The 17744-nt window shown below is 40.8% G+C and overlaps 1 protein-coding gene across 2 annotated transcripts; it reads left to right on the forward strand.

Annotated features, from left to right (window-relative positions):
* The first annotated feature begins 6637 nt into the window (after nucleotides 1–6637).
* Nucleotides 6638–16378, forward strand: CCT8 (chaperonin containing TCP1 subunit 8). Of its 2 annotated transcripts, XM_029961437.1 has the most exons (15): nucleotides 6638–6725; nucleotides 7325–7404; nucleotides 8572–8721; nucleotides 8986–9166; nucleotides 9890–9951; nucleotides 10635–10772; nucleotides 11236–11414; nucleotides 12364–12430; nucleotides 12511–12598; nucleotides 12706–12821; nucleotides 14010–14081; nucleotides 14260–14424; nucleotides 14829–14948; nucleotides 15369–15467; nucleotides 16137–16378. In XM_029961437.1, the coding sequence occupies exons 2-14, from the start codon at nucleotides 7327–7329 to the stop codon at nucleotides 15459–15461; spliced, it is 1509 nt and encodes a 502-aa protein (XP_029817297.1). In that variant the 5' UTR covers nucleotides 6638–6725; nucleotides 7325–7326; the 3' UTR covers nucleotides 15462–15467; nucleotides 16137–16378. The 2 variants fall into 2 exon arrangements, with proteins under 2 accessions (XP_029817297.1, XP_029817298.1); XM_029961438.1 differs by lacking the exon at nucleotides 15369–15467 and having other exon boundaries at nucleotides 16137–16372.
* The last annotated feature ends 1366 nt before the right edge of the window (nucleotides 16379–17744 follow it).

Below are 17744 nucleotides of genomic sequence, written 5' to 3' on the forward strand. Positions count from 1 at the left end.
CATGGAAAACAGAACTCACCATCTAGAAGACTTGTCATTTTTGCCCAATTATATTTTTTTTTCTTATGATATCAAACAAGAAGGACCTCAACAACTTTGCTTTCACTCACGGAGTAGAGGCTGTTGAATCGTGTTTTGGTGTGTACTGTACCAATGTCACAACATGATTTTATAGCTGACTGTACCTGCAACACAAAATCAATATAAACTGCACTGATACCTTTCTGAGACTATCATCCTTTCCAATTTGCTTGTTTAGAGGAACTTCTGAATTCTTGTCACTTGTGCAGGTAGAATCACAGAATTGTTTAGGTTACAAAAGACCTCTAAGACCAACTGACTGAGTCCAACTGTTCCCCCAGCACCACCCAGCCCACTGCTCATCTACATATCTTTTAAGCACCTTCAGAGATGGTGACTCCACTACTTCCCTGGGCAGCCTGTTCCAATGCTTGATAACCCCTGTTATGAAGAAATTTTTCCTAATATCTAACCTAAACCTCCCCTGGCGCAACTTGAGGCCATTTCCTCTCATCCTATTCTTGTTATCTGGGAGAAGAGACTGACTTACACCTAGCTACCTCCTTTCAGGTAGTTGTAGTAGGTCCCTCCTGAGCCTCCTTTTCTCCAGGCTAAACACCTCCAGCTCCCTCAGCTGCTCCTCATCAGGCTTGTGGTCCAGATGCTTCACAAACATCCTGGATCCTTAACTCAGCTGGGGACTGGCTTCACTACTTTAATATGTCAACTCTGTCAAACAATTTAATCTACTGCTTCCATGGAAAGGCAATACTCCTCTAAAATCCCCAGAAGTGCTTTCCATTGACTCAAGCTAACTGGATTAGCTACAGCAGAGAGAGCATACACTGAGATAAGAATACCAAATGGTATGGAAATCTTTCTTTCCTGATCAGCTTGCAATCCTCTGCACAAGCGAAAGAAGCCCAGGATGAGGGTAGTGTTTAACCCAGGACTTGTAGAGCAATGACCTAAGCAGTACTTAGTTGATTAGACTGTTTCTTCTCATTATGATACAAGTGAAATAAATACAGTCTGGGGAAAGCTGATGTAACTGCAGTTGCTATTACTAAGAGAATTATTCTGAATGTTTGGCCCTACATGGTTCACAGTTTTCTGTTTCACGTATAAGCATGATTCTCTGTAAACTAGGTATGGTCCTCAGCCTTCCCTCAAGATGCCATGCACATATTTTTCACTGGCCAGGTGTCAGTGTTATTGGACAAACACAGTTGTTATACTCACACTTCAGCAGATACTTTTCTATCCCTCATTTTCCATTGCTTGGGTTCCCACAGCTGAATAAACTAAATAAACAGAAATTACCCTTCTATCCTTTTTATGAACTTCCTGAGATCCTGTTAAAATTTTACCACCCTAGAATTTAACAAACAAGTGCCTACAGATAAACTGGGGATTTCCATGTGTACAGTAATAGATTTTAGCTGATGAAAGTGCAGCCAACTGCTAATAGCCAACCCTCTGACCTTTGGATGGTCCTTTAACATGGCAATGTCTGTGCAGAATATAAATGGTGTAGATGCATAGCTAAAAAAAGATCAAGGCCAAATTAAAGCTGTGATTAGACAGCGAGTCCAAAATAACTGCTGGTTATAACACAAAGAAATGTTCTAGTGATAATTGAATACAGATTAGTACATATGTATATTGCCTATATTCATAGTCACAAACATACATGTATATTTTGACTTTAGTGGTATTCCGGCTTTAAAAAAGTAGCTAGCATAAGTTTCAATAAAAGCACTGTACAAAGAGGGCAGTTCCAGAAATAATAGCATTATAGAATGTTCTGGGTTGAAGGGACCCACAAGGATCATCAAAGTCCAACTCCTAGTGCTTCACAGGACACACACAAGAATCTCACCAGGTGCCTGAGAGAGCTGTCCAAATGCTTCTTGAACTCTGGAAGGTTTGGGGCTATGATCACTTCCATGGGGAGCCTGTTCCAGTGCCCAACCACCATCCGAGTGAGGAGCCTTTTCCTAATATCCAACCTAGACCTCCCCTGACACAGCTTCATGCCATTGCCTTGGGTCCTGTCACTAATCACTAAAGAGCATAGTGCCAGCCCCTCTGCTTCCCCTTGTGAGGAAGCTGTAGACTGCTGTGAGGTCTCCCCTGTCTTAGTTCTGGTCAGGGAAAGGTTAGTTTTTGCAGGAGGGGGCATGGCCAGGATCTGGAAATTATTCTATACTACCTTGCACCATTGCCAGAGGCTGGGTTAAGGGAATCTCTTCAGTAGAGAAGGGGTCTCTTTTAGTCAAGTAAGTGCGGTGGAGGGGGGCAGTTGGGTATTGTCTGCTGTCAGGGGGTTTCTGTGTGAATCATTATTTCTTTTACCCTCTGTCATTAGTATTGTTGCTATTACTGTTTCCTTTCTTATCTCATTGCCATTTTCAGTAAATTGTTCTTATCTCAACCTGTGATCTTTACCTTTTGTGCCTCCAGTTCTCCTCTCCAGCCTGCTGCAGGCAGACTGGGGGTGGAAGGTAGTGAGTGGTGCATGGTTTCAGTGGGAGCACTTAACTAGGGAGTACTATTCCTAAACCAGAACACCGCTCAGTCTCATCCTCTCCAGGCTGAACAAGCCAAGTGATCTCAGTCGCTCATCATATGAGTCCCCCTCGAGACCCTTCACCGTCTTTGTAGCTGTCCTTTGGATGTTCTCTAACAGTTTTATATCCTTCCGATATTGTGGTGCCCAAAACTGCACACAGACTTGAGGTGAGGCCACCCAGCACAGAGTAGAGCAGGACAATGACTTCCTTTGACTGGCTGGTGATGATGTACTTAATGCACCCCAGGACGTGGTTTGTGCTCCTGGCTGCCAGGGTACTGCTGACTCATATTCAACTTGCCATTGACTGGGACCCCCAGGTCCCTTTCCATGATGCTGCCTGCTCTCCAGCATCTCATTCCCCAGTTTGTCTGTAAATCCAGGGCTGCGACATCCCAGGTGCAGAATCTGCGCTTGTCTTTGTTAAACTTCATACAAATATCTGGAGACAGCATAAGACACAGAAACACTGCTCCCCCGTCTCTGTCTCTCCTTGTGCCAGTGCAAAGTTTTGCACAGCTATGTAGTGAGCGGGAAAGCTGAAAGCTGGCCAGGCTGCTTTGGGGTTAGTCTTAATGCAGATCAGTTCCCTAATCTGATTCATCACATGGATGCACAAATGTTTGACAAGAGAGGATTTGAGAGAAGAGGAAGGAGAATGCAGAGGTGAAACAAACAGCCTTAGATGGGACTGGCTTTATGGCCACTGTCCCTGCTTAAAATAATGGACTTTGAGTGTAGAATTGCTGGGCAACACCAAATTCATGGCTGCAATATTATGAGCAGAAACACACATGGGTAAATTTAATTCTCCAAGCAAAACCGGCTCTTAGGAAGAATCCTAAACTGGTGAGAACTGGACAGCCGAAATGCTGAATGAGAAGAGTTGAGTCTTTCACCCCCAAGTTGCTTATTTTACTCAAGTGGAGTTGAGTTATTGAAAAGCACCATGCAATGCTGTGATAGTTACTACTGGCCTGAGTGAACTGACTTTGCTTTTTGCTGTAGTTCCAACATTACACAAGTTAAATTTTCTGTATATAACTCACTTCAGAGACTAATTAAATGACGGCATTTTAATTATCAAAGAGTCAGTAAGGGAATCTCAGCTCCCTAGTCTGATGAATGCTCACAATTGTCAGACAATAACAACCCTTGATTTAATTTCTGAGCTAACACTTACTAAGGTTCTGATGAAACAAGCGCTTTGGAGAGATCATCCCTGAAAAATCAGAGAATATAGGTCAGAAGTTATGGAAAGATAAATATTCAGCCTTTCATGTTATGGAAAGATTGTAATGAACGTAAACTTGAGAAGTGTTTTTAATAGTAAAATCCCATTTCTTTATTATCCTACATACTATTTGTTGCCTTGATTTGTGGAATAACACCGAGCACCCAGGCTTTCACAACTCTGAAATAAATAATCAATGCCTCTCTCAAGTGTGTAATTATTGGTTTGTTGCACACCAGGTAATGAATTAGATTTTTGTGGACAACAATGGGGCAAGAGGGAATGGCTTCAAACTGAAAGTAAGTAGGTTTATATTAGATATTAAGAAGAAAGTCTTTACTGTGAGGGTGGTCAGGCACTGGCACAGGTTGCCTAGAGAAGCTGTGGCTGCCCCATCCCTGGCAGTGTTCCAAGGTGAGGCTGGATGGAGCTCTGAGCAACCTGGTCCAGTGGAAAGTGTCCCTGCCCACGGCAGGGGGGTTGGGACCAGGTGATCTTTAGGGTCCCTTCCAACTCAAACGGTCCTGTGGTTCTAGGATACTTATTTTTCGTATCTGTGCATTGCGCTTCCACTTGGACAAGTCAGGTAAGAACTAATCAAAACACCTGACTGGAATCTGCTAAGTTTTATGACCAGTGCTTGCCACTGGTGCCCAAGGAAGACTCTGCACTGCTTCTGGGACTTGTATTACAAAGTGTCCTGAGGAACGCCTTGGGAATGGTATGCTGAGCTCGACAAGGAAAGGAAGGCTCTGAGGGAGCCGGTCCCAGCCCTGTATTGCTGGGCGCGCCTTTCACGACGCTCTTCCCCCTGCGGCACCCGCCTCCCTCCCGCGCTGAGGGCGGAAGACGCCCGGCCCGCCCGCCCGGCGCGCGCTGCGCGCCCGCGCGCCCGCCTGCCGCTGCGCGCCGGCGGCCCGGCAGCGGAGCGGAGATGGCGCTGCACGTCCCCAAGGCCCGGGCTTCGCCCAGATGCTCAAGGAGGGGCGAGGTAGAGAATCGATGGATGGATGGCGTGAATGGAAAGGTGAGCGGGTGGGTGGGTGCAGAGGAGTCTCAGGGGCGGTGGCCGCGGGAAGGCGCTGGAGGCCGGCGCGGGCCGGCGTACCACGTGCCCCGCGGGCGGGGCCCGGCGGTTCGCGCTCTGCCCCCGCCCGGCCCGGCCCCCTCCGGCCGCGGGTGGGCTCCGGCCCGCCCGCGCTCTGGAGGGTGGCGCCTGGCGCACGCAGCCTTCGAGAAAGCTCTGCCGGGCCCTTTCGAGCTGTGTGCCCCACTCGTGCCCGCGCGGTTTGGAGAGCTTTTACAGCAGCATTCAGCCGGGCCCTGTCGTTGAAGCTGTTCAGAAGTGTCCGACTTGTTATAGAAACTACTTGACTCTCCCTGTGTCTTTAAGAGAAGGACCTTTGTCAGCGCTGCAGATCAGTGCAATATTTTCCATATAATTCTTTTCCATAAATCCATATTCATTGTATTTAATGTTAGCATAATGGAGATTTTGGTGTTATGGAAGGACTGTGCCTTAATGAAGCAACAGCTTTCTTTGAAAAGAACAGAAAGGCAGCAGGTGTAGGTTTTTTCTTCTTATTCACAGAATCAACCGAAGGCTTTGGATTGGAAGGGACCTTAAAGATCATTTAGCTTCCATCCTCCTACCATTGGCAGGGATACCTTCCACTAGAGCAGGTTGCTCCAAATCCCATCCAACTTGGCCATGGACATTTCTAGGGAAGGGGCATCCACAGCTTCTCTGGGCAACCTGTGTCAGAACCTCACTATCCTCACAGGGAGGAATTTCTTCCTGATGTTTAATCTAAACCTGCTTTCTTTCAGTGTGAAGCCATTCTCCCTTGTCCTGTGGGAGGCCCTTGTGGAAAGTCCCTCTTTCCAAGCGAGGGACTTCTATGATAGGGAAAAAATAAGAAAATTTCTGTTTGCTGCTACTTAATAGGAAGAAGAGTGAAGTTAGCAGTTCTGAAAGCCCTCTGTGTTTCTCTTTAGAATCGTTTGAGTCAAATAATGGCATACTCAAGGGCAGGGGCAGAACAGGGAAACAAAGTGGCCTTCCTGCTGGTTGACTAAAGGAGAATTCAAGGCCTAAATAGCAAGAGCTGTCTTCTGCAAAACAAAGGAGTCAGCTGGCATTCTGAGATGTTTTTGTATTTAGAGAGTATACATGAGAAAGTACCTTTCTCTCTTATGGGCCACACAGTATGTTTTGTCCTACTCTTTCTTCTTTCTTAAGGCCCTTTCTGGGGATCCTGTCTTTTCTTAAGGTTTCAAAACTGAAGCCAGGCTGATCACAGCCTTAAACACAAATATTTTATTAATGATTCTTCTGAATTTTCAAAATGCACATGTTTGAACATAGGACTGAGTTAAATGATTTTTGGGGAATACAGAGCTGTGAATAAAGAAGCACATACAAAAATCTCTGCTAACAAAACCCCCCTTACCCCTCTCCAGTCTTGTCTTGGTTGTTTTCTGTTTTCCTTTGTCATGTCACAAACTTTTTTGGAAGACTGAGGGGGTGCAAACTGTATTGAAAGTTGAGTCACTGTTCAGATTTTCTGTTCAGAAGCTTTTTTTGCCTGCTGAGCTGCCTAGTTGAGAAGGAGAAAAGTAGTTCTTTTCTCGCCATCTTTGGGTAAGGTTTGGTTTCCATTTAAACTGTAAGTGACATCAATTTAAATGAATAAAAAATTTTCAGGGCCTCACTAGATTGATGCTGCTTTGATGAGAAGTTACTAGCTCATGACTTTTTTTTTTTGTTAGCCTAATTCTGATCAGATCATTTTTCTGTTTAGCATTATTCAGGACTAGAAGAAGCTGTCTATAGGAACATCCAGGCATGCAAAGAACTTGCTCAGACCACCCGTACAGCTTATGGACCAAATGGTAAATAATTCCTAAAATTGTTGCCACGTTTTTGAGACAAATACTGTGTTTGGAGACTAAACATACCTTGACAAAGAAGCAGCTGTTTGTTTCTTGAGGAAACACACTGGAATTGCTGTAGAACTGTAAATATATCCTTGTGACTGTACAAATCAGATTTTGTTTTGTTAGCTCTTGAGTTAAGTGCAGTGTATCTGCTTTTGCCGTGTTTTTGTAGCAGTTACTGTGTTCTCTTTGCTGCCCTACTGCCATATGAAAGAGCACAAAAAGTAAAGGAAAGATGATAATATGGCAGATAGTGAACTTAACCATAACCATGGCCAGTCAGATACACGAAAACAAATTGTGTTCTCCTGGATTGGTTAATTAAATAACATGCTAGTATTTCTGAAGAGAGAACTGCTTATTCAGAAATTATTGGTTTTTCCTTCATGTAACACATTTCCAACTGTTATTTGGAAAAATATTTTAAGTTCTTGAATTATAAATAGGGCCAACATTTTAATATGCAAGATATACCTGAAAGTTTTAAAACTGTCTGCGTAAAAAATATTTGCATAACGAATTATTTTTGAAATTTTTTTTGTTTCCCTCATTAGGAATGAACAAAATGGTTATCAATCATCTGGAGAAGCTTTTTGTAACAAATGATGCTGCTACTATCCTGAGAGAGCTGGAAGTAAGTTTTCTTGCTTCAGAAGATATCAGCTGTGAACTGGTGTTTCTGTTCATGGGTTGCTATGATTCTGACTGTCAATAGGGAAATGCATGTCACTGTGGCAGATTATTTACATATGCCACTTTGTAAATAATTTACCTTTTTCACTGAATTTGAGATCCACAGTGAGGAATATAACTCTGTAAAGCAGCATTAAATAGTTGTAGGAGAAGCTTAATAATTCCCTACTTTTCCCCAAACCACTGTGTAGACTTAGAAGAGAGTATGTCTAGAAATACAGTGTTCTGGAAAAGTCTGAATGAAATAGTTGTTGTGTGGTAATCTCCCAGTGTTGTTGGTTGCCGTGTTCTCCTGTCTGCTTAGAATCCATCAGGAGAATTTAAGAAGCTGTGGGTATAGCAGCATCCTCCTGTAAATACTGTGAAAGCATAAAAAGGCTGTTCTGTCCTAACTTTTCCTCGTACTATCAAATTCATGTTTGTGACACAGCACAAATAATATTTTACTGAATTCTATACTTACTGACAGAAACTGTGTAAATATTAAGTATTTCCTTACTGAATGCGTTGTGTTAGTGTTCAGTATGAGTAGAATAACTGGAAGTCTCTATTCCTAAAGAATAATCTGCATACTAGTGACCTTATCTGATGAGTTTTGCATGTTACTTTCTGGTATAAAATGACAACTGCTCTGATTTTATTCAAGAATAAAGCATTTTGTTGCATTTATTTGAAAGAAAGGGGAATCAGTGCAATCTTTTAGCAGAAAAAAACCTCACTTAAAGTTGTAATTTAGATGTCTGCTTTGTTACACATGAATTCAGCCTGAAGATCTAAACTCTAGAGTGCTTTCTTGTTGCAGAGCTTAGTTGTGAAGCCACTGCATCCTGTAAAAATAGCACAGAACCAATATCAAAGATGTATGATTCATGTTGTAGGGGCAACGTTCAGTTCTCTGATTTTGTTTTAATATAAGTTTGTACTTTTTCTTATTAGGGAAGTCAGCCAATTAAGGTAATCTGTGCTGCTTCCTTTTCCAATTTTGTGTGTTCTTAGTATCTCTAGATACAATTTGAAATAAGAGAGCTTATACTGGATGTGCAGAAAAGCCTGGACCTGCATTCTTAGGTGGGATGTTAGTAACCAAGATGTATACCTTCTTTTAAAGGTCCAGCATCCTGCAGCAAAAATGCTTGTTATGGCTTCCCACATGCAAGAACAAGAAGTTGGAGATGGAACAAATTTTGTCCTTGTTTTTGCTGGAGTTCTTCTGGAGTTAGCAGAAGACCTTCTGAGGATGGGGTTATCTGTCTCAGAGGCAAGTTGTATTGTTTTTGCAATTCATGTAGCTTGAATCTAGATTACCATTGGTCAATATTTCTAGGTTGTAATATTGTGAGTCACCTGTTTTCTTATGAACTAATTTTTTTAGATAAAGATGTTTGAAGGAGAACTGTTTTGCTGCTTGTGATTGCTAGCTTCCCTTGAAAACTTCTGCATTTGCTGATGTTCTATGACTGTTTGAAAAGGAGAGAAAAGCTGTATGAAGCAATGTAGTGAATATTTATTGTTTGATGCACAGGTGATTGAAGGATATGAAAAGGCTTGCAAGAAAGCCCTAGAAATTCTTCCAGACTTGGTGTGCTGTTCTGCAAAGAACCTTCGAGATGTTGAAGAAGTGGCATCTTTGTTGCACACTTCAGTGATGAGCAAACAATATGGCAATGAACGTTTCTTGGCAAAGCTTATTGCTCAGGCCTGTGGTAAGTGGACAAGAATAGATGTGTGCATGCATCTAAAAATCTGGGTAGGTTTGCTTATGGTCGTTACAGCTGCATGTAAGACAGAAAGTATGGTTAGTTTAACAGATTGGATTGGGTGGAATGCTTTAGCCTCTGAAATAGGGCTAACCTTTCTCCTGTTTAACTCTTCATTGGCATTGTGGCTCAGAAAAGGTTTGTGTTTCCCACTAAACGTTTATAGAAATAGCTTTGTGTCTTTTTAAGGCAGAAACCCCTCTTTCTCCCTCTTTTTTTATAATTAGGAAGATGTATTGCTCTTCAGATAAGCTGTTAGTAGTCTCAGCCACAGAACAATGGAAGCAAGACTGTAGTTCTGTTGAGTTGCTCTTTCCCTTTAGATTTTCAAGAAAAAGCCTTCATGTTTAGTTCCAGTGTTTTCTCAAATATTTATAGAGTCAGACTTTTCTCTTGAATGTACATGTATGAATCAATATTTGAACTCAGTTACTGAGCAGCTTGAATAAGTGTTGTTTATTGATTACTACATTGTAAAAAACCAAAGTTTCTGTTTCTCTTGATGCCAGTTGTTAGCAGGTGATAATTGTCTTGAATTTAGGTAGGCATCTTAAACCATTGAAATTTAGTACTTCAGAAAAATTCCAGGGATTTTTTTATGATGCCATTGCTCTACTTTATTCATTAAGCAGCACAAATTAATTCCTTTTTTTTTTTTTTTCCAAACAGTTTCCATTCTTCCTGATTCTGGTCATTTCAACGTTGATAATATCAGAGTGTGCAAAATTGTGGTAAGTTTGAAGTAGCTAGCTTTACTGTATTATTAACTGTAAACAGTTTAATGAAGGTTAATCTCTGAACTTTGAAAGAGTCTTTTCTAATTTCTGTTGTGTTGTGGCATGCATAGTAGATTTTGAAAATGGGTCTTTACTTTCCTTGGTTAGTACCCAGTAGCAGCTTTCAGAAACCAAAATCATTGATATTGAAAGTAATCTCAAATGGGGACAATGTAAGACAGTGTTTGTTGTTGCTGAATAAGCTAAAGTCTTATTTCTTTAAGCTGCAATGATAACTTAGTATGTTACAACCAAATGATTGTAAGATCTGCTTTTCATGCAGTGTAGTGCAACATTCTGAAAATATGATGTTCCCTCATTCACAGAATCATAGAATCACAGAATGGTTTGGGTTGGGAGAGATCTTAAATCCATCCAGGCCTCTGCCATGGGCAGGGACACCTTCCAGTATTCCAGGTTGCTCCAAGCCCTGTCCAACCTGGGCTAAAACACTTCCAGGGATGGGGCAGCCACAGCTTCTCTGGCAACCTGCTCTAGTGCCTCACCACCCTCACATTAAAGAATTTCTTCCTAATATTTAATCTAAACCTACTCTCTTTCAGTGTAAAGCCATTCTCCCTTTCCCTATCGCTACATGCCCTTGTAAAAAGTCTCAAATTCCATTTATTTCCTTTCAGGGTGCTGGTATTTCTGCTTCCTCAGTACTGCATGGCATGGTTTTTAAAAAAGAAACTGAAGGAGATGTTACTTCTGTCAAAGATGCAAAAATAGCCGTGTATTCCTGCCCTTTTGATGGGATGATAACTGAAACTAAGGTATGTTGAAGCTCAAAATAAGTTACCTCTCTAAAAATAAGAGCACATAAACATAGACTTTAATATTTATATTCTTGACACTTGGTGATTGAGATATTTTGGTTAATATTGATTTATTAGTTTAAAAAAGTTCACAGAAAATGTTTGAACCTAATTTTGCTTCACAGGGTTTTTGAGACTGGGGAAGTAATGATGGTTTTTTTGGGTTATTTGAGCCAAACTGCATGCTTGAATGTCTGAACCTCAAGGTTGTCTAGAAATACCAGAATCTAGAAATACCAGAATTGCCCCTTTGGTTCTTTTTTTTTTGACTTGTTTTACTTTGTTGCCTATGAAAGGTATCAGTATTACAAAATAAGATGACTTGAGGTTTATGGATGGGTTGAGAGGCAGAATGGTTTGTCAGAGACTTGTAGGCCTGTGGCTTAGTGCTGAGATGATAACGGTGTATGTGTTTCACTAGGGCACCGTCCTCATAAAGAATGCTGAGGAGCTGATGAACTTCAGTAAAGGAGAAGAAAATCTTATGGATTTGCAAGTCAAAGCTATTGCTGACAGTGGTGCAAACGTGGTAGTAACGGGTGGCAAAGTGGCAGACATGGCTCTTCATTACGCCAATAAATACAACCTTATGTTAGTCAGGTAAGTACTAGGAGAGCATAAAAACGTTTGGTCTGCCAGATTTATGAAATGCACTCACCATCTTGTCGCTTAGCTCTCAAACGAATTACCAGAAAAATACTGCAGATTAGGTGTTTTTCTAGTGAGTCAAAATCTGACCTACAATTTGGTTGTTTCACAGCTTAAGTTTCTTGGTAGAATTTCATCTCCGTACGACAGCTAATGGGGGAGTAATTTGTGTATAGGGTAGTTATTGTGCTTTAAGTGTTTCTATAGGACACTGAAATCAAGAACATCAAAATTTCTAGATCTAGTAAAGAGGGATGTGACCTCAAAGGCATGTGAGACTATTCCATAATGTTTTCTCCTCCTCACAGTCTTCTTGTGATGATTTAGCAATGATGAGAATGCCTTCATGCATCACTAATGTGTTTATAGATGGCAATTCTTAATAACTGTGTGTCTTTTTTCTATTCTGTTTGTCTTCTTACTTATAAATAAAGCATATTTGTAGATCCTCAAAATATAGTCTGCATAACATAAAGTCAGATTTACCAGCAGCAGCTCTCAACGTCTCACAAAAATAGGTGGTGCTTTGTTGAAAGCTGTAAATTTATTGGCAGTGTCCAAAACAACTTGCACTTCTGGAAATGGAATGTGGTTCTGTAATGTCTTGTATAACAAAGGATTATTACAGAGGCATTGTAAAGATCAATTCGAGTTTTTTGCATTAGAGGAGGAAGTTTGATAATTTCCATGTGTTTGAACCTCTTACTTGTTTTTAAATTCTTAGAAAAATAGTCTTTGCACAGCATCACTGAAAGTAGATAATTATAACTCAAAAAAGTAGTTGAATGGATTTAATAACTTGATGCAGTAAATTTTGATCTTGTCACTGGTTTACAAAATGCTGCTGAGTTAAGAGAATATTCTTATGTATTAATGTTGTTCTGGAAACTTGTTTTTAAAGATTGAACTCCAAGTGGGATCTGAGGAGACTCTGCAAAACTGTTGGTGCAACAGCCCTACCCAGACTGGTATGGACTTTTCAAATGAGGAGCAGGAGGGTGAGAAGTGATGAGCAGTTTCACCTCTTAACTCTTGTTTTTCTTTCCAGACTCCCCCTACTCTTGAAGAAATGGGTCACTGCAGCAGTGTGTATTTATCAGAGGTTGGGGATACACAAGTTGTTGTGTTTAAGCATGGTATGTATGTTCTGTAGAACTGCTAGCAGTGCTCTTCTAGAAAGTGTGATGTTCGTATGTGTTTTATCTGTAAGAGAGTTAATTCAGTAATGCATATGTCTGAACAGAAAAGGAGGATGGTGCCATTTCCACTATCCTCATTCGTGGATCCACAGACAATCTGATGGATGACATAGAGAGAGCAGTGGACGATGGTGTCAATACTTTCAAAGTACTCACAAGGGTAAGTAGCGAGAACACGCAAGTTATCAAAAGTGAGCAGTGGATCAGTTTGAGGCAAGACTTGTGCCTGCTTTGTGCTCATTTGCTACAAAGGCTGTAGCAGGTATATATGTTACCTGCTTAGGAGCCTTTTGGAGCTGTAGAGAAGGCTGTGTTGTACTGAGGTGTAGAGGGCTCTCTAGAGAAGATTGCTGCCAACGCTGTTGTGAATATAGGATACATAAAAGGTGGTGCTCAGCATGTACTGCACTCATTTTTTCCAGTAATGAGTGAATGCTTGAAGGTAGATTAGTTTTGTCACTTTTTAATGACAGTCAACTCTTTCTTGATTTACTCTCTAAATGTTTTTTGTAATGTTTTGGAATGAGACCAGGCACAGAAGAAAATCTAGGTAGCTTTGTCATTCGGGATCAGGAGGAACTGATTGGTTGCAGACTAAATTTCTAATTCATTTGTATGAAGACATGCTTCCTCCACATGATACAGATATGCTTTTATGGAAAGAACTCAGTTGTACAGGTTTTTTTTGTGGACTTGGCTATTATTCTTTTTTTTTTTTTAATACATAGGATGTTTCTGTATTTAGTAGGAAAAAGGCATGCAAACATTGTTAAAACTGTTTGACCCTTAATCTCCTGTACATACCAAGACATGCACATTAATTTAGAGCACAGAAACACTGTGCATTTATGATTGTCTCCAGGAGTTTTCCTGGCTTACAATTTATGATGATTACTTTTTGGTTTAAAAGACCAGAGTTAATAGGTAAATGCCTAATTTAAAATGAAAGAAAACAGAAACTCCCAACACCTTGTGATACCTGTTGACATATTAAACTTAGTGTACAGTGGATTGGTTTTCTGCATGATATTTCCCACCAAAATAGTAGAAAAGATGAGAAAATCTAGGAATGCTATTATTAGTTAGCCAGGAGTTGAAATTGTTTAAAAAAAGCCAAACAATCCCAGACACAAACCCCACTGCATTATTATTTTGCTTTTTATAAAATGAATGAGTAAATTCTGTTAGATTTCCCCTATAATGCACGTTTGTTCGGAAACCGTTTCTTAATAAGTCTGTGTGGAATGAAGTTCTTTTGCACTCTTGATGGAGTATAAAAAGTTCTGAAAAGTAAAAATTAATAGATGCTTCAAGCAAAAAAACTGTTTTGGTGTGGTCTTGTTCACAGGATAAACGTCTTGTTCCTGGAGGTGGTGCGACAGAGATCGAATTAGCCAAGCAGATCACATCCTACGGAGAGGTACAGCAAATGGGCTTCTTCACTTCCCATTTTTTTACATCTCTTACAAAAAATACAAAAATTACTTCATACAAACATATATATATATGTGTGTGTGTATTAATAAAAAATGTAGGGGAAAATGCCATCCTGTCTTAAGGTTTTTGAAATGCTGACATGGTTTTCAACTTCACTTTAGTCCTGTCCTGGGCTTGACCAATATGCCATCAAGAAGTTTGCTGAGGCATTTGAATCCATTCCTCGAGCACTGGCAGAAAACTCCGGAGTAAAAGCTAATGAGGTCATCTCCAAACTTTATGCTGTGCATCAGGAAGGGAAGAAAAATGTTGGATTTGATATCGAGGTAAATAGTCTCTCATGTTACTTGGTGCCCTGCAGCGCAGGATTATATTTAAAAGTACTTCAATTGGAATGAAGTATTTATAGATTATTTTAAATCATTGGAAGCTCTGCATTGCACAGTCTGGAATAGTAACTTGTTAGAATTGAAATACTTAAGTGTTCTAATCAGCAAGCAGTTAAATTCAGCACAGTGTAGTGGCCCTGTAGGCCAGTAGGAGGTGAGGTGGGATACTGAACTAATGTGACTGCAAATAAGTCTTCAGTAATTATTGGTTTTGTCTTCCTGCCAATGGATTAGGAATGAAGGTTTTCTGAAGGGAGACAGATGAGATCAGAGAAGTGATAATATCTTGCTAGGTAAAAGCCTGAAAAAGTTTTGAATGATGTTTTTCCCCCATCTGATAGGCTGAAGCTGCTGCAGTGAAGGATATGTTGGAAGCTGGTGTATTAGACACATATCTTGGAAAATTCTGGGGTATCAAGCTAGCTACAAATGCGGCAGTAACTGTCCTAAGGGTTGATCAGGTAAGCTTACAGTAATTTGGGTGCTGAATTGAAACCTTGCAGAACCCTCATGCAAAGCAGGTGAATCTTCTGGGAATGCAAGGTGTAAAAATTAATGGTACTTGTTTATTTCTTATAGTGAGGAAGTAATTTGTTCAAGAGCTTGTAATCTGGAATGGTGCTGCTTCTATGGCAGTGCTATTAATGTTTGTTGGTTTTGAGTTTTGTTTTTTAAAGATTGGACAGTTGATACTTGTATTCAGAAAGTTGTCCTGACTTCTTTAGGAACAAGATGTAAGAGAAGAAACCTTCTCTCATGTATTGTTTTTACACGAAAATCCAATTTTTAGGAATAACAGAGGTTACAATCTTAATGATAAAAGTCTTTATTTATTTTGTGAAACTTTAGCAAAAATGTATTTGCATGTAAAATTTCTGTAGATTATTATGGCAAAAACAGCAGGCGGTCCAAAAGTCCCTAAGCAACAAGGACATTGGGATAAAGATGACTGGAAAGATGAGCCTGAAAAATAGTGTGCAGTAAGCTCTGTTTTCTCTAGCAGAGAGGTATCTGTGTGTGAGTGCATGCATGAGTTCATTGACCAGCACGTGGCAGGTTGTATCTTTGTTGATGACACATAACACTGCTGCCTTCTGCTGTGTGCTGATGGCTACACCCCGTGTTTGTGCCTTTGCAAATGAATTTTGCTCCTAAACCCAAATTTTCATGGAAGGAATGACAAATGCAGTTTCAGTTTTACCTTACTTGTCACTATAGCAAGTGCAGAGAATGAGCCTTTAACATGGTAGGACTAATGGACTTCACAGTTTTAAAGTGTGATATTTAGATGTGATAATTCAGAACAATAGCTCTGATAATGCTGCCTTCTGTAGTGTGCATCCTGTAAACTAGTCTGTTGACGGTCTGTTTAAGCACTCACTTTCTGTAGACTAACTGGTCTGAATTTGCATGCAGAAATGAGGTAAAATACCTTTTTTACTGTATCAGGATTCACCTTCTGCCTTTTTCAAGAAAAAATAACTAAGTTGTGAGTATATCGATTAGATGGATAATAGTAATCACTGGCTTAGGCTCAGAGTAGGGAAACTGCATGAATTTAGTGAATGCTAACAGCATCAGTGGCTGTAAGAGTAGGGGAAGAGCCTGATTCTAACGTTAGCTTTTTCTGCTTCTCTATTCTCTTCAAGATCATTATGGCAAAACCAGCTGGTGGCCCTAAACCTCCATCAGGAAAGAAAGACTGGGATGAAGACCAAAATGATTGAACAGTTTAACTGTATTTCTTAAGTGACGTGATTATGTGAGGTTTTTAATATCCCAGTTGGAACCTGTTGCAATGTTTTGCTTTTGCCTTTAAGTTATGAACAGTGTACAATGGAGTGCAGAACTTCAAACACTTCAATAAACATACTCACTGTTAAAATGCTAACACTCATTTTATTTGGACCTAGCATGACATGGTTGTTCCCAATCCATGAATGTGTAGGATGACAGTGTGTGGGTGTAGTGATCTGACCTTGACTGGCTGCCTGACACCCTCTCCCAATGAGGAAGGAGACAACTTCTCAGGCTCTGAGATAAAGATTGGAGATCACATACCAGTGACTGTCACAGGCAAAACCGACTCAACATACAGGGACACCAAATGAGCACACTGCAGGGAGCTCATAATCTGTACTTGTTGCAGCTCTTTGTGCTCTTTTTTGTGCTCCTTAGCCAATACTTTGAGTGTAAACAGTCAAATGAATATTGAAAGTGGGGCAGCAGGTCTGTGGTCCCTGCCTACAGTAGCCCCTCTACTCTGCTCTCGTGAGACCCCCGCTGGCATATGGCTTACAGTTCTTGTGCCCCCAACATCAGAAGGGCATAGAACCGTTAAAGCAAGTCCAGATGAGGGTGACCAAGTCAATAAGGGGACCAGAGAACGTCCCTTATGAAGAGGCTGTAAAAGTTGGGGCTGTTCAGCCTGGAAAAGAGAAGGTTGCATGGAGACCTCATAGCAACCTTGCAGTCTGTGAAGGGTGCTACAGGAAGCCAGAGAGGAACTCTTCATCAGAAACTGTAGTGACAGGACAAGGGGGAATGGGTACAAACTAAAAGAGGGGAAATTTAGGTTAGATATATGGAAGAAATTCTTTACTATGGAGGTGATGAGGCCCTTGAACAGGTTGTTCAGAGGAGTGGATGCCCCATCCCTAGAAGTGTTCAAGGCCATGTTGGATGGGGCTTTCCAACACAAACCATTTTGTGATTCTGTGATTCATTTTTGTTGCATGCATCTATATCCTCACCCTTTTAGAGTTGCCATGCTCTCAAAACAGGAGCTTGACAGCAGTGAACTGCATCACATTCTAATGACCTTAAAAATAAATGCTGAGCAGCACTAGCTGGCATGATACAGAGCGCTGGAATCTTTCAACTGAAGTCCCCTGTTAAGATTTGTCTTAGAAAGCAAACAAACAGCTTGTGTGTCTCCAAGTAGCTTGAAAGAAGAACTGCACTTGAAATTCAAGCCACTTCACTAATTAATCCTTTTATTACTTTTGCCAGTGCTACTCTGTCTCACAACCAGAAAGGAGTGGAAGGCTAAATCAAGTCTGGAACTGTCATATGCCTAAATAAGGCTGCCATACAGCAGCTCTTATGCTTGCTTTAGGCAGTTGGTAGTATGGCTGCAAAATAAACTCAGCTAGTTTTCTGAGGGATTGGCATACTGCTGCATGAGTGCTAGTGCTGATGGCTGTCAGGGTTACAAGAACACATAAGACTGCCCATTTTCCTAGTAATGCCGTTGT

The sequence above is a fragment of the Manacus vitellinus genome, unplaced genomic scaffold, assembly GCF_001715985.3.
Source record: "Manacus vitellinus isolate BGI_N305 unplaced genomic scaffold, ASM171598v3 scaffold_34_pilon, whole genome shotgun sequence".
Classification (NCBI taxonomy): domain Eukaryota; kingdom Metazoa; phylum Chordata; class Aves; order Passeriformes; family Pipridae; genus Manacus; species Manacus vitellinus.

Excerpts from the sequence above, each read along its gene's own strand:
- CCT8 (XM_029961437.1), top strand. The coding sequence starts at position 7,327 with ATGAACAAAATGGTTATCAATCATCTGGAGAAGCTTTTTGTAACAAAT. Across the intron at positions 7,405-8,571 it reads CTATCCTGAGAGAGCTGGAA|GTCCAGCATCCTGCAGCAAA; the intron begins GTAAGTTTTCTT and ends CTTCTTTTAAAG. Across the intron at positions 9,952-10,634 it reads TCAGAGTGTGCAAAATTGTG|GGTGCTGGTATTTCTGCTTC; the intron begins GTAAGTTTGAAG and ends ATTTCCTTTCAG.